This window comes from Myotis lucifugus, unplaced genomic scaffold, assembly GCF_000147115.1.
Source record: "Myotis lucifugus unplaced genomic scaffold, Myoluc2.0 scaffold_142, whole genome shotgun sequence".
NCBI classification, from domain to species: Eukaryota; Metazoa; Chordata; class Mammalia; order Chiroptera; family Vespertilionidae; genus Myotis; species Myotis lucifugus.
In genome coordinates this window covers 2151238-2165863 of record NW_005871190.1, presented here as the reverse complement: position 1 = coordinate 2165863, position 14626 = coordinate 2151238, and the positions used below count along the sequence as shown (strand labels likewise).

At 34.1% G+C, this 14626-nt stretch overlaps 1 protein-coding gene across 1 annotated transcript in view; it reads left to right on the top strand.

Annotated features, from left to right (window-relative positions):
- Window positions 1-14626, top strand: part of GBE1 (1,4-alpha-glucan branching enzyme 1) — a 270676-nt gene that overhangs the window by 151506 nt on the left and 104544 nt on the right. Inside the window, exons 8-10 of the mRNA XM_023758898.1 lie at window positions 5149-5264; window positions 7799-7926; window positions 12117-12215. Coding sequence (XP_023614666.1) covers window positions 5149-5264; window positions 7799-7926; window positions 12117-12215 — 343 coding nt within the window. The remainder of the gene's footprint in view (window positions 1-5148; window positions 5265-7798; window positions 7927-12116; window positions 12216-14626) is intronic.

The following is a 14626-nucleotide window of genomic DNA, read 5'->3' as shown; positions in this document are numbered from 1 at the left end:
TTAACAAAGTATGCTATCTATTGAGAAAGTATAAGCAAACATTTTTTCTTTATTGGTTAATCTAAATAAATTAAATTGATAGATGACTTTTTTAAATTTTAAAGATAGATTAGATAGTTAGATATTACCTCTTTTCAATAGTGACATTTCAGAGTAGCTTCCTTTTGAGGAGGGATCAATAAAAAGGAAGGGGGACATCTGTAATACTTTCAATAATAAAGATACATTTTAAAATATTATTGCAATTTAGGATTCAATTGTTTTATTTGACATGTCATACCTTTTTCATAAAAGAAAATATATTTGCTTAAGGTCAATCAGTTGAAATGCCCAGATCAAAACATGTGGGTTTTGCTTCATGTTTTTATGATGTACTATTTAATAGCCATTCATCTTCAAAGACTGTCCTATAGCTAAGAGGAATGTGTAATTTTTCTTCATATTTGTTATATTTGGCCACTGTTTAACAATGTCACCTATTTATTAGTATACAATATTAGTAGATGCTGTGGACTAAGTTGCTTATGTTGAAAAGCCCAGGAGTTACTAAGTGCCACAAATATATTTCAACAAAAAATATAACTTCATCTAATAGATGTTGTTATAGCTGATTATATTTGCTTGCCAAAAAAAATTTACTGTGTTTTATTTTGTTATAAAGTTCAGTGGCAGGATGCGAGACAATCAACAGTCTTTGGTTTTAGAGATAGTATCCTAAAAACCTTACTATTGGAATTATGTGTTACAAAATTTCCTTAATAAAGCCTCATTACTTGATTATAGGTTGCCTATTTCAGACATCTAAACCAATTAGAGTACTGATTATTTTGATTGCCATAAAAGCTTAAGTGTATATATTACTCATCACTGTATTCAGTTTCTATATCAGACACCTGTGATTTAAACATTTTCCGTAGTGTCTGATTCACAGGAAAGTCAGCTGCATCTCATTATTTTTTCCGGATTTTAGGGATTTGCTCTTGCTGCATAAAAACATGAATAAGCTCATCAATTTACTATAGACAGTATAGATGTCATGATATTCATTTCTTATCTGTTAATCGATTTAAGATATAACACTAATGACTTAAATAGATTACTTCTCAGACACATTCATGCTGGCCACTAAGGTATATATATTTTCAGTATCACCTTCTAAAAGTCAACATCTAGCTCTCTAATTGTTTGGAAACTAGGCTGCCCTGTGGACTCTAAGAATAGGCTTTAAAAGCCTTCTGTGATATTCTAATTGATTAATTTACTTTTTAATTACTGTTAACGTTCAATATTATATTAGTTTCAGGTATACAACATAGTGGTTAGACATTTATATAACTTATGGAGTGATTCCCCCATAAGTCTATACCACCCTGATCTCATACCTAGTTATTACAATATTAATGACTATATTCCAGATTATGTACTTTACATCCCTGTGAATATTTTGTAACTTCGAATTTCTACTTCTTAATCCCTTCAACTTTTTTACCCAGTCCCCCAAACCCTTTTTATCTGTCAACCATCAATTTGTCCTCTGTGTCAATGAATCTTTCACTTTTATTTGTTCATTTACTTTGTTTTAAAGATTCCACATATAAGTGAAATCATATGGTATTTGTCTCTCTCTGTCAATGGAGTAATCTTAAAATCAAAGTCCTGCCTTGTCTGCTAGCACAACAAAGTAAAACTATGCTCTTAAATTCTACTTGATCTTTTTTATGGGACTCTAATCAACTAGATATATCAACTCTGTCATGGATGGTTCAATGACATTTTAAGGTAGAAAAGGTAAATTGCCTTTTTTATTATACCTACCTTTGCCAGACAATTTCATACTTTGACTCAAGACAGATCATTCAGTTGAGATGATTCAGGTCATTCATTACTACAGAGGGCAGTGAATAATTATAATTAAATAATAATTTATAATACATCATAACTCTTCTGTTTTTCACCCCCCCCACCAAAAAAAGTGGCACTTATGAAAATCATGATAGTAGAAATAGTAATAGAAATCTTTTGAAATTTATGTTTTCACTGCTACATATTCCTTAAGCTTGTTCTAGTGTTCTATTTCAAAGAAAAATCCTAAATTTAGTGAATTATTTCATTGTTATACAAGTATCAGTATGTTATTGTCCACGTGACTGCTGGAATGTGGAGTGCAGGACAGCAGAGTGCATTAACCAGAGGCCCTTATGTATTTAGGTTTTTAATGTATATTTAAAATTCCTCCACTTGGTTTTGAGGTCTGAGTACCTCTGAGATATTGTAAAGAAGATTTTTACTCCACTGACCTATAGAATTTTATAATTATATAACAAGTGTTTATTAAGTGGTTCTGTTTTTATGTAGAAAAGAGTTAATAGAACACAAATAAGATTGCTATCCTTAGAAATGCCTGCATGGAAGATGGGTCCTTGGCTAGCATTTGAGAACTTTGATTCAGGAGGGTGCTCGCAATTCCCAGAATGAGATCAGTGGCTGACTGTGCCTAAATTCTTTGTAGAAATAATGTGTCTTATACTGAATTTCCACATTCCTTCTGGGAGTCTAGATTTTGACATATTCACTAGAAATGGAGTCTTTCATGAGTTTCCCTGGTGACCAACATTTCCCAAGTGTTGAGATAATTCTTTGCTGGAGGAATTAAGAGTGACTCCATCAGGAGACAACTGTTGGAAGATTTGCCTAGACTCTTCCTGACTTTGCCCCGTGCACCTTTCCTGGTGCTGATTTTGCTTATCATCCTTTTGCTGTAATAAATCATAGCATGAGCACAACTATCTGCCACGTCCTGTGGCTCTTCCTGGCGAATCACTGAACCTGAGGTGATCTGGAGGACCCCTGGCACAGTTTGCCTATGATCTGGAATAAATATCTATAATAATAAAAGCATAATATGCTAATTAGACCAGACAGCCGAACGACCTTCCAGACAACCTTCCAGATGAAGCCGGGGCTGTGAAGGCCAAGCCCCTTGCATGAATTTCGTTCATCAGGCCGCTAGTCTATAATAATTAAGTATACTGTCATTAAGATGGTTTTTTACATAGTGTAAGGAAAAGAAAAAAGAAAGCTACATCTTTATTCCAAAGAGACTCTACATGCGTTATGACCTGCTATTTTTCTACTTTAAGTTCTGGAATGTGTTCATGCAAGTGCTTGTATGTATGCTCTGGTTATTTTATAATCTCAGACCTTAGTCTTTCAGGTCCTCTAAATCCCTGATTTTATGACCTGAGAAGAAGCAATCTGTTTTAAAATTAGTTTCATCTGGACACTGAGTTTACTAAGAGTGTTAATCTGTCTAGATTTATCACGGTATGAAATAGTGGGAACATATTTCTGAGTCTGTCTTTCCCCTTTTCCGGCACTGATAGTTCATAATTTTTCTTAAACAAAGGCAATTATTTATAAGTTGTTACAGTGTTACCCTCATAAGACTAGTTTTTTTAAACTAACTCCTCTTATTAATCTAGTTTTAGAAAACATATATGACCAGATAATTAATATTTTTAACTTTTGCTTTCCATTTGCTGCTATTAACTTTAAAATGTTAGCTCTTATTTTTCTTTTCCCTGAATGTATTTCTTGAAGTTTCGTTAAATAATAAAACCTTCTAGATTTTGTTTCTTTATTATTTTTGTTGTAGATAGTTTGCTCCTCTATAACATTTTGTGTATCTCTTTTTTGTCTCTATAGATGACATATCTATTTTACATGTCATTAGTGATTCATTAAATATATTATTTTGAAAGCACAGCAAGTTTGATTTGTTTCTTTCAGTTTAATCTTGTGATTTTTTTAAAGGATTGCTTATGTTGGTTAGACATTTTTTTCAGGTTAAGAGGATTAAAGAGGTATAAAGAATATAATTTAATATTTCTTAACCCATTAGAACTTTTTAATTAGATGGTCCATTGTTGTTGTTTCTTTTCTGATTATCACAGGAAATTCTTTTTCTATTTATCAGTGCCAATAATCTGTCTACCACGTAGTAATAAATAATAGCTAAATATGTAATTTTCTTTTAATATATTAAATGCAGTTGTATTACTCCTTTAGGTCAAGAAGAGATAGATTAAATATTGTAGTAACAGGAATTAGAAGAACATTTAGTAACTCTACCCTTAATCAACTCTGATACCGGGGAATGTTTTCTTTTCAGTTACTGAATTCGTATCATCTCCCTTTACTGGTTTTCATTGAATTACAAATCATTGGCTCTTTTTCCCCCTGTTATTTTAACTTTGTAGATATTAGGACACAGTTTTTACATTTGAACCTATGTCTACCTGGAAAAAATTCACTCCATGATATTTTATATTAGAAATTGACATCTAATGTCCACAAGCCCAAGGTGGTGATGTAAATGAGTAAATGGGGTTGGTATAAGAAAATGTGGAGTGACAGGGATGGGGAAGAGCTAGAAAATAAGTTTTATCTGTAGAAATTCAGTTGGAAAATTTTAAAGTATTCTGTAAACTAAAGACATCCTTTTAGAATGAGTTTCATCAAAAAAATTAGATAAATGTTAGTAATTGTCTGGCTTTTATAGGATACTAGAGGCCTGGTGCATGAAATTTGTGCATGGGTAGGGGGGGTCTTGGCCAAGCCTGCACCCTCTTGTAATCTGGGACCCCTCAAGGTATGTCTGACTGCTGGTTTAGGCCTGATCCCACAGAGATCTGGCAGTCGGAAATCCCTCGCACAATCCAGGACCACTGGCTCCTAACTGCCTCTGCCTGCCTGCCTGATGCCCCTAACTTCTCGCCTGCCTGCCTGATCGCCCCTAACCACTCTCCTGCCTGCCTGATGGCCCCTTACCCATCTGCCTGCCTGCCTGATCGCTCCTAACTGCTTGCCTGCCTGCCTGATCACCCCTTACCACTCTGCCTGCCTGCCTGACTGCCCTTAACTGCCTCTGCCTCAGCCCCCGAAGCTGAGGCTTTGTCCAGAAGGATGTCTGGTAGGTCATTCAGCTGTCTGGTCTAATTAGCATATTACACTTTTATTATTATAGATAGATAATTCTTAAGGTAGAGAGTTGTAATTTTAATTAATACTCTTAGCAAACAATGTATAACAATTAAGTAAAACACTATATACCACTGTGGTTAAATATATATTTCTCTAATATTTTAGCTGGGAAGTTTTAAGATTCCTTCTGTCAAATATAAGATGGTGGTTGGAAGAATATGGCTTTGATGGTTTTCGTTTTGATGGTATTACATCCATGCTCTATCATCACCATGGAATGGGTATGTAATCTGATCTATTACAGACGTAACTAAAGATTTGATGTTACTTATTCCCACCCACATATGTAATAACTTAAACAATAAAAAAATTTAAAAAATAACAATTTAAAAATTAATAATAATGGAAAAAAAAAGATTTGATGTTATTGTTTTACTGGCACATTACAATCAGGTTTGGGGTTTAGTTATAGAAGCTGTCATGACTGTTATTGTTGGCTTGATTTTCATTATGGGCATTTTTTCTAGTCATTTCTGATCCCTTTTTGGTAAGAGGTTGTGTATAAACATTTTATAAGTAAATAAAAGATAATTATTTTCTTTTTTAATGTATATTTTTTTATTGTTACAGATGTCTTCCCCAATCCTCTGCCCTCCCCCAAGGTCTTTGCCACCCTATTGCCTGTATCCATGGGCTATGCATATAAGAATATAACTTCTTTGTGTTATCTTAATTTATTTAATAATATGCTAATCTTAATACATATTTTTTTCCTAAAAATGTTTTTTAAGGAAACCATTTATTGTAGCAGACTCGGGCTGTGAATATGACAGCATTTACAATGTAAAATAATAAATGAGAACATTTGTGAATGTGGGGGTTCCTGCATATGAAACATTGAAGAAAATATGTATATTTTAAATATATATATATATATACTCAGTTTAAACTAAATTATAACTTAATTTGTAATAAAAAATATTGATCAGAGTTCTTAGATTTAAAAGTTGTACAAAGAAGCAGGGTCACAGAATCTAATTCTTCAATAGATAACATCTCAAACAATTATATTTTAATGGTCAAATATTTATCAGCTACAACCAATCAAAAAAAGGCATTTAGATGTTGAAAAGTGGCTGCCAAGGACAGAAGCTGTATTCTAAGTGTGCTGCTGTCTGTAGACCATGCAGCACAGGCATGGAAATGGTCCTGTGAAATGTTCTATGCACGAAGTTGAACCTATAAAACATGGCAGGCTTCATTAACTTCCTCCAGTTTGGAGAGTAGCTTATTTAGGGGATGAAAAAGGCAACCCTGGCAAAATTCAAGAAAGATCTGCCATATTAAAACATCTACATGCCCCTGCCAGAACCTTCCTCTGATGAGGGCTAGGAATTTTCCAAGGAATTTTGGAATTGGGGAAATGAACTGAAATCTACAGATATGGGATATGCTTTTTATGGGTAGAAATGGTAAAGAAAAACATGTTTAATTACTTAACATGTTCCCCCTCTGAATGATGAGGGAGGGGAAAAAACACACTGAAATTGCACTGAAAAAGAATACATATCAGAAAAACAATTGAGATTAAACTATTAAGACACAGAATATTTAATTCATAAAATTCACTGCTAAGGAGAAAGTCTTTAGGTGTCAAGTAGGAAGAAAAATCAATTTACCTTCATGGATGAAAAGAAAAAGTCTGGGTTCTACTACACTGTTGGCAATAGCAATGTCTATAAAATCCTTAGGGAAACAAAGTCTGACTCAAGACTTTGATAGTTGAATTGCCATCGAGGTGTAAATTTGAATTATACTTGAAAATATCCTTCAGTGATGAAATCCTCTAAAAAGATAAGTCAAAATAAACTTAGATATAGGGAAGCAGAGGGAAAAAGTGAATCAAAATAAAGAACTTAGATATAGGGAAACAGGTGGGAAAAAAGTAGGTATTAAGTACTAATTTGACTTTATTAACATAAGGGTAAACTGGAGGAATGGAAAGTAAATTGTATAATCTCAATAACTGAAATATGCAATAAGGAACCAAAATAAGGAGTTTGGGAAGAGGAGGTAAAAGATGTTAGAGGATGTTAAAATCTTTCTGTCATCATAGAAAATTCATATTGCATAAATTGAAGGACATATTTAAAATACTATAAACTTTATGTCTCCATTTTTTAAAATATATTTTATTCATTTTTTACAGAGAGGAAGGGAAAGGGAGAGTTAGAAACATCGATGAGAGAGAATCATGGATCAGTTGCCTCCTGTGCACCCCCTACTGGGGATGTGCCTGCAACCAAAGTACATGCCCTTGCCAGGAATCAAACCTGGGACCCTTCAGTCTGCAGGCCGATGCTCTATCCACTGAGCCAAACCGGTTAGGGCTTTGTCTCAATTTTATGATAGTTTTCATTCTTGTTTTTCTTTACTTCAGAGGGATCTAATAGAAGCTATTTAACATTAACATCTGATGTGACAAAAAATATACCCAAAAGTTGAAATTTAGAATTCCTTTAGGTATCATTTTATTTTATTTCTCTGCTATAAATTTTAATTAAAATGTTAAATCAAAGTGTTTAGTTTGTTTGCTTCTCTAAAACAAAAGTTGGATGGCAGGATTATTGATATGGACTACTTCTCTAAGTGAGATCATATATTTGCTGATGATAACGTTATGGGGTATCCAGGCTCATTACACTTTGCTATGATCACAAAACAGGTATCAACAAACTAATTGGTGGGCGCATTTGTACAGAGTTAAGACTTGCATGTTAACATAATGCATTTATATTGATTTTCTATTCTCCAGGTCAAGGTTTTTCAGGTGATTATCATGAATATTTTGGACTACAAGTAGATGAAGATGCCTTGATTTATCTCATGCTGGCAAATCATTTGGTTCACATGTTGTATCCAGATTCTATTACAATAGCTGAGGTAAAGCCATGGTGATCTCTACCCTCTGACCCCCTTTAATATAGGGAACATTTTGTCAGCATACAGTATTTGAATAATTAATTTCATGTTGTCAATAATTGCATAACTGAAGTTGTACCCTGACTTCAGCTACCTTGTATGGCTGGCACATTATTTAGAATTCAGTTTTCCTTCTAGGAGATAGGGTACACTAATTACTTGTTATCATTCCATTGTTAAAAGAGAAAATGCCAATGGTTAGGAAGTAAAATATCCTACTCAGTGGACAGATCCTTCTGCCATGAGACATTCAGCAGAGAAAATAATTGAATATTCATGGGCTTCTGTCTATTTATTTATTTTTTCTTTCCTGGTGAAATCATTAGAGATGGCATGGATCGCTGCCTACCAGCTCCTCCAAAGCCTCTCTTGTTCTGATGCGATTACCTTTCTTGTTTACGTTACTGTCTCAGATTGCTAAATGTTCACTAGTTATTCATGATTACTGAAGGTTCATGATTAACTGTCCCAAAGCTGCACTGTAATGATATAATTCGGTATATGCATAATTGACAATTCCCTCTTGGTGATAAATGTGATAAATTAAGTTTGTTAAATGCTTATGCTAATTTAGTTTAGTACTAAACTCCCTCTGGTTTCCTGAGTCCTCTGACTTGGATTTATTATTAAAATTAAATTCAGTATGTAAAAAATATTCTATACAAAGTGCAGTGGTTGGTATATAAAAATAATAAGACTATTGTTAAAAGAATCAGAGTTGTCTCTTCACATTGTTGGCCTTAATTCATTGGAATGAAATGTAGTAGTTAGTGACTATCTCCTTTCTGTAGTATTTATTGTTTGTATTGCTTTTATTCATTATATTATTTTTTATCATTTTATTCATTATTTCTCAAAATCCCATCTCCAACTAGATGGTATGACTTTCTGGGTAGGAAACAGTTACTCTCCTTAGGCCTTTGCCTTCTAAATATCTTCTAGAAATAAAGCTATGGATCCTAAATGCCTGGAATAAATTCTTATATGGGATATTTAAAAACCCAAAGATTGTAATACCATTTTGGTGTCCAGTATTATTTCACACTCTACCTACCTACAATTGGTCATAGCTTATAAACCTTGCTATTTGTGCTAATACTTTATGCTGACTATCTTTGAACATCAATCACACTGTGTTTTAAACTTTATTTTGTTTTGTATATATTTTAATTTTATCTTTTAATCAAAAATTAATTAATTTATCAATTTTATTTATGTCAATTCAAATAAAAGATTTGTCAAATTATTATAAATAATGACAGCACAAATCAAAAGTGGGTACTGGAAAAAGAGAAGCATTTATTTAATACATGAAACTTAAAATTGTTACATTGATCTTTTTGTTCATTTCAAGTAAAATAGTTTCCTCATTCAGGGAGCCCTTGTCTGGTTATCAGTGTTTCTACCAATGAAACTTTGAGACTTAGCCTACTTTTTATTACTTGGTATTACATTTTTTTAAACAAGTTGTGTCTTCAATTCATTCTACTTAAATTGAAAACTACTTCAATTTCAATGCATCACTTTTCTGGTGGAAGTCTCTTCAAAATGTGGAATTGATCTTCATGAACTTTTTTTAAAGAAAGGAATGTGATATCATGAATAAGTAATGAAGTTTATATAAAGTGCTATAGTATATATTTGAATGTTTTTATAATGACATTTATTAAAATTGTAACTTTTTTCTGAAATATATCTACCAATCCACACAGTTATATTTGCCATATATTAATTTAAAATATTTTAAAGTTTCCTCCCCTCTGGAATAGTTGTAAATGCCCTTTAGATATTAAAGAATGCAAACTATTTTAACTCTGTTGAAACCCATGATTATTTAAATATGCTATGTTGATTGGTATCAATCTTTTTTATTTAAAAAATATTTATTTTAGTGATTTTTATGTTTACCTGTTTTTTCTTTTAATATTTTTAAATGATTGTCATTAATTCTCCACTTTCAAAAGACATCAACAAATATCCATATGCATTAGTGGAGACACTTTCTAGGGTTCAGATTTAGGAATCAAGACCAATTGGTGTCCAAATAGTTTTTTTTTTAGCAAATTCTATTTCCTATCAAACTATTTCCTAAAGCTACCTTTAGACCAAATATAGAATGAACTTAATGTTTTCCTGAGTAAAATTGTCTTGATCTTTAATATCTGCCTATGACCAGTCTTCTGCAAACTCCTGGTCTCATGGAACCTCTTCTCAGAAGGCCTTGTGTCTCTAATCCCAGTGCCTGACATGGGTGCCTGATATTTAATACATTTTCAGTCAATGCTTATGAAGAACTGAACTTGATAACTATCATATCTGTGAAAATGTAGCATATTTTGATAAATATAATTTTTAAAATGTTTTTTCTGTTAACCATCTTTTTACACTTATTTTTAGTCATCTTTTTTTCACTTTATATGCTGTAAAGCACTGTGTAGAAATAAGATAAACTTGACAAATATTTTATTTCTTATGGATGTACTACATTTACCTATACCTCTCATCCGTAAGAAAACCAATTAATAAACTATTTTGGGAGTCCAAAGAGATCATATATTTCTTTTTTCCAGCTTTTCTGTAGGAACAGTTTGGGGATGGTGTTATGGAAGAAGAACTTAAGTGTCAGAGAGTTCATAATTCATATTCTTTTATAAGAAGAGTTTTGGCAATGACATGAGTAGAAAAGCTTGTAACATGCACAGGGAAAAGTAAATATTTCAAAGTGGATGAAGTATTTAGTACTTGAAAGATATAGGTGTCTCCATTGCACTTTCTGTGTATTTAAGATAACCATGAGGACAACTGTATCACATTGTCACTTCCTGATAATAAGTGTGTGTAGATGTATTTAGGTTGACGTTTATGAATCGCTGAAGGTCATACAGTATGTCTTACATGTCTTTAAATGCTGACAGTACTTTCCATTCATTCACTCAGAAATATTTATTGAATACCTGCTTCATGCCAGGTACTATTCTGTTCTTCTAGATTCTTGGCATATATCAGTAAATAGCAACAACAACAAAAAACTTCTGCCACACGAATCTTACATTCTAACAGCAAGATAGGAAAAAGATAATCAAATAGTAAATTATGTCATCAATGCTTAATGTACGCTGAATTTGAGTTTTCGATTGTTGGCTATTAAACTATTGATAGGCAGTAATAGGATCTGATTCATAAGATGTTAATTTGCCAGCAGATAGTGAAGAGAAACTGGAGATGGTGAATTCCATTTGCACACATCATGGTCTACGCAAGCAGTTATGAAGATAAGATAGTGGCTGTACAAGTGGAGTAAAGGGAAAAGATTTATTTGAAAGATATTATGGCTAGTACTTGGCTCATATTCTGCCACTGTTGCTACAATGAAATATTTTGTTATATCTGGGTCTTTATACCATTTTTTTTAACTTATCTGTTTGTTTGATTGAATATATATTTATTTGATTTTCAGTAGTCTAGTGGTGGCATGACAAAGTAGAAAGTTAGTCTTTACAGGCCTGACATCTGAGTCCTGGCCCCACCATTGAGAAGCATATCTCTTTAGAGATCTCTTCACCTCAGTAAGCCTCAATTTCTGTATGTTCTGAATGAAGAGGATCCACTAGATAACCTCAGAGAACCTTTCCAAGTATAACCAACTACACTGAAAGCCATCTTATTGCTTCACTACTAATGCACTAACTCTACTTTCCAGTTCATCAGAAATGAGCTAAGTGCTCACAAAATATACTGCATGCCAAATAGCAAGCATAGCAGATATATGCTACGTGCATTTTTGTGTTTCGTGAAAGCAGTAACTAATAAAAATGTTCACAGAGTAGCTCAAAAGTCAGTCTAAGAAAGCATGTTTAGCAATAATAGTTGTACTATTTTGTGTTCTCTATGTGATAACAAAGAAAAGAAAAATTTAGCTTCATGGGATTAAAGTTGCCCTGCAATGATCAACACGCAAGTTTTTTGGGGGAATGAGATAGGCTATCACAGTTTTATCTATTTTTACAATTGTGCTATCAAAACACTCCAACAATCAAAGTCTGTGCCCCTGTTTGTTGTTTTTATTTATTGGCCTTACCATTACTGTCAAAGAAATATTTAATAAAAATGTGAGCAGTATGAACAGATAATGCTGATGTCCTTTGTTTTAGGATGTATCAGGAATGCCAGCTCTATGTTGTCCAATTTCCCAGGGAGGTTGTGGCTTTGACTATCGATTAGCCATGGCAATTCCAGATAAATGGATTAAGGTAAGATCTTCTGTAAATATTTTTTGAGTGTGGATAGCATGTATTACGTTGGTTTGTTTATTATTTCTTTGCATTTATTTCTTAGTTGTAATTATTAGTTACAGATATTATAATTTAAGTACTAAATTCTCCCATAAATGTGTTAAGTCTTGTGCTTCTCAAATTTCTAAAAGTTCTAGTTGAAAGTATTCAGATTTGCACTATTCAGGCAAAGGGGAAAATATGATTAATATAATGTTAGCTGTGTAAGTGGAATTTTGCATTATCAGTGCAATTGTACAAAACTTCAGTGCTCTATATTTAAAACATGTTAAACTTCATCAAAGCATCCATTTCTGAACTGTGTCCAACACGGCCAGGGGTGAACCTGAGGAGGGGCGGTGAAGGATTAAAGAAGACAGACAAGAGAATACAGTTGGGACCGGGTGGGACACTGTTCTCAGATGGAGAGACAGTGCCACAGCCTGTAAGCTGAGTCTTTATTTTATAGTCAGATCCCACAAGGCAAAGCAAGGGCGTGGTCAAGATGTTTACAATGTTCTTGCGAGTTTCGAATCTACTTAATCACATGCACCTGAGAACTCTATCAAGCTTTGTTTTGGCAGCACTTGCTGCACCTCCATCATTCAGCCACCTGGGACCACAGGTTTGGACCATAAGGTCAAGTTTACAACCATAGCCTTTAGCTATAATTGTGCTGGGAGGGCTTTGCCCTCCAAGCTGGGACCTGCACGTGGCTTTGCCACGAGTGGACCGTGCCCTCTCATTAGTCCCAGGCTTGAACCTGTCCAAACACTGTAGCCGCTCTCCACACATTTCTGCTGGCAAATTATCAATTAATGTAGAAGATACTCCTTAATTCCAAGTATTTGCTTCATAATATGGTCTTTCCTCAACATATTTTATTCAACATTTAAAAGTCCTTAGCATGTGTTAGTAACTAAGAATGAATAATTGTACATCATACCTTATACATCATTTCTAATACAGTTGTATTAAAATTAATGACAGGTCAAGTAGTTTGTATTGTATTTTGTTTCATTTAATGTTTGCCTACCGGACTAAAGTTGTTATATACACTTAGATTTGATAGAACATTTTTGAGTGGCCAACTCCATAATCATAGGCTGAATATGTGTAAGGAGTCAGATATCCTATACAATAAAGAGGTAATATGCAAATGGACCCTCACATCACAAGATGGCCGCTCCCAGGTTGTCACAAGATGGCCGGCAGGGGAGGGCATTTGGGGGTGACCAGTCCTGCAGGGGAGGACAGTTGAGGGGACCAGGCCTGCAGGGTAGGGCAGTTGGGGGTGATCAGGCCGGCAGGGGAGCAGTTAGGTGTCAATCAGGCCGGCAGGGAGCGGTTAGGGGGTGATCAGACTGGCAGGCAGAAGCAGTTAGGGGCAATCAGGCAGGCAGGCAGGTGAGTGATTAGGAGCCAGCAGTCCCAGATTGTGAGAGGGTGCAGGCTGGGCTGAGGGACACCTGCACCTCTCTCCCCCTCCCCCCCGTGCCTCTAGTGTATTAAATAATCATAGCTTTCTGATGAGCCCTTTAGTGCAGACATGAGTTGGTGCAAGAGATCACAGTGTTAGAAATACTTGACTTTCCATAGAAAAACCATAGAGCCTATTCTGAAGGAAGTGGTTATTGTACTCATCTTTTCACTCTTTCCTGAGCTCCAGGCAGTTTGTGCAATGCACAGCTGTGGCATTAAAACTCTACCAACATGACTTCTGCTTCCCCATTTATAATGACTCTTCAAACATTGCCAATGCAAAAAACAAGTGTTTTATTGAGAGGACTGATTTTAGAAATCAAACAAACAAATGAGCATCTAGTTTTCATAAGTGGGAATGTTACTTTCTATTTGTCATTTTAAAAACTGCTGTGGTCTTCAAGTTTTTCACCTTGGTTTAAGGTTTTTTATCTACTCACCATCACTTACATTTTCTAATTTTTTACACATTTTCCCTAGCAAGTGCCAAATGTTACTTTGTTAACTTCCCATTGAGAAGCCTTCACCATTGGCCAATATTCTTGCAGATTCAAGAATATTTCAAGGTGTACATCAGCCTAGAATTTTTTCCAAACAATATTAGCTCACAGTGTAATCATTTTCCTTTTTTGAATGATGGCAATATTCTTTTTAACTTACTAAACATTGTAGTACCCTGTATGCCGAAGGCACCGTACAAGACAGCACATCATACAAACGGAAAAATGTATTGTCCTCTGTCTAAGATATGACCATGCTGTCTGTTTAGACTGTAAATGCTCCGAGGCAGATGCCATCTTGTTTTATGTAGTTATTTAAAAATATTTTTGCATCACAAAAACAGGGCTCTTAGTTTAATAAGACTAGGGAGAGTTAAAGTAATATTTTTAAAATTCAGAAATGTTCCC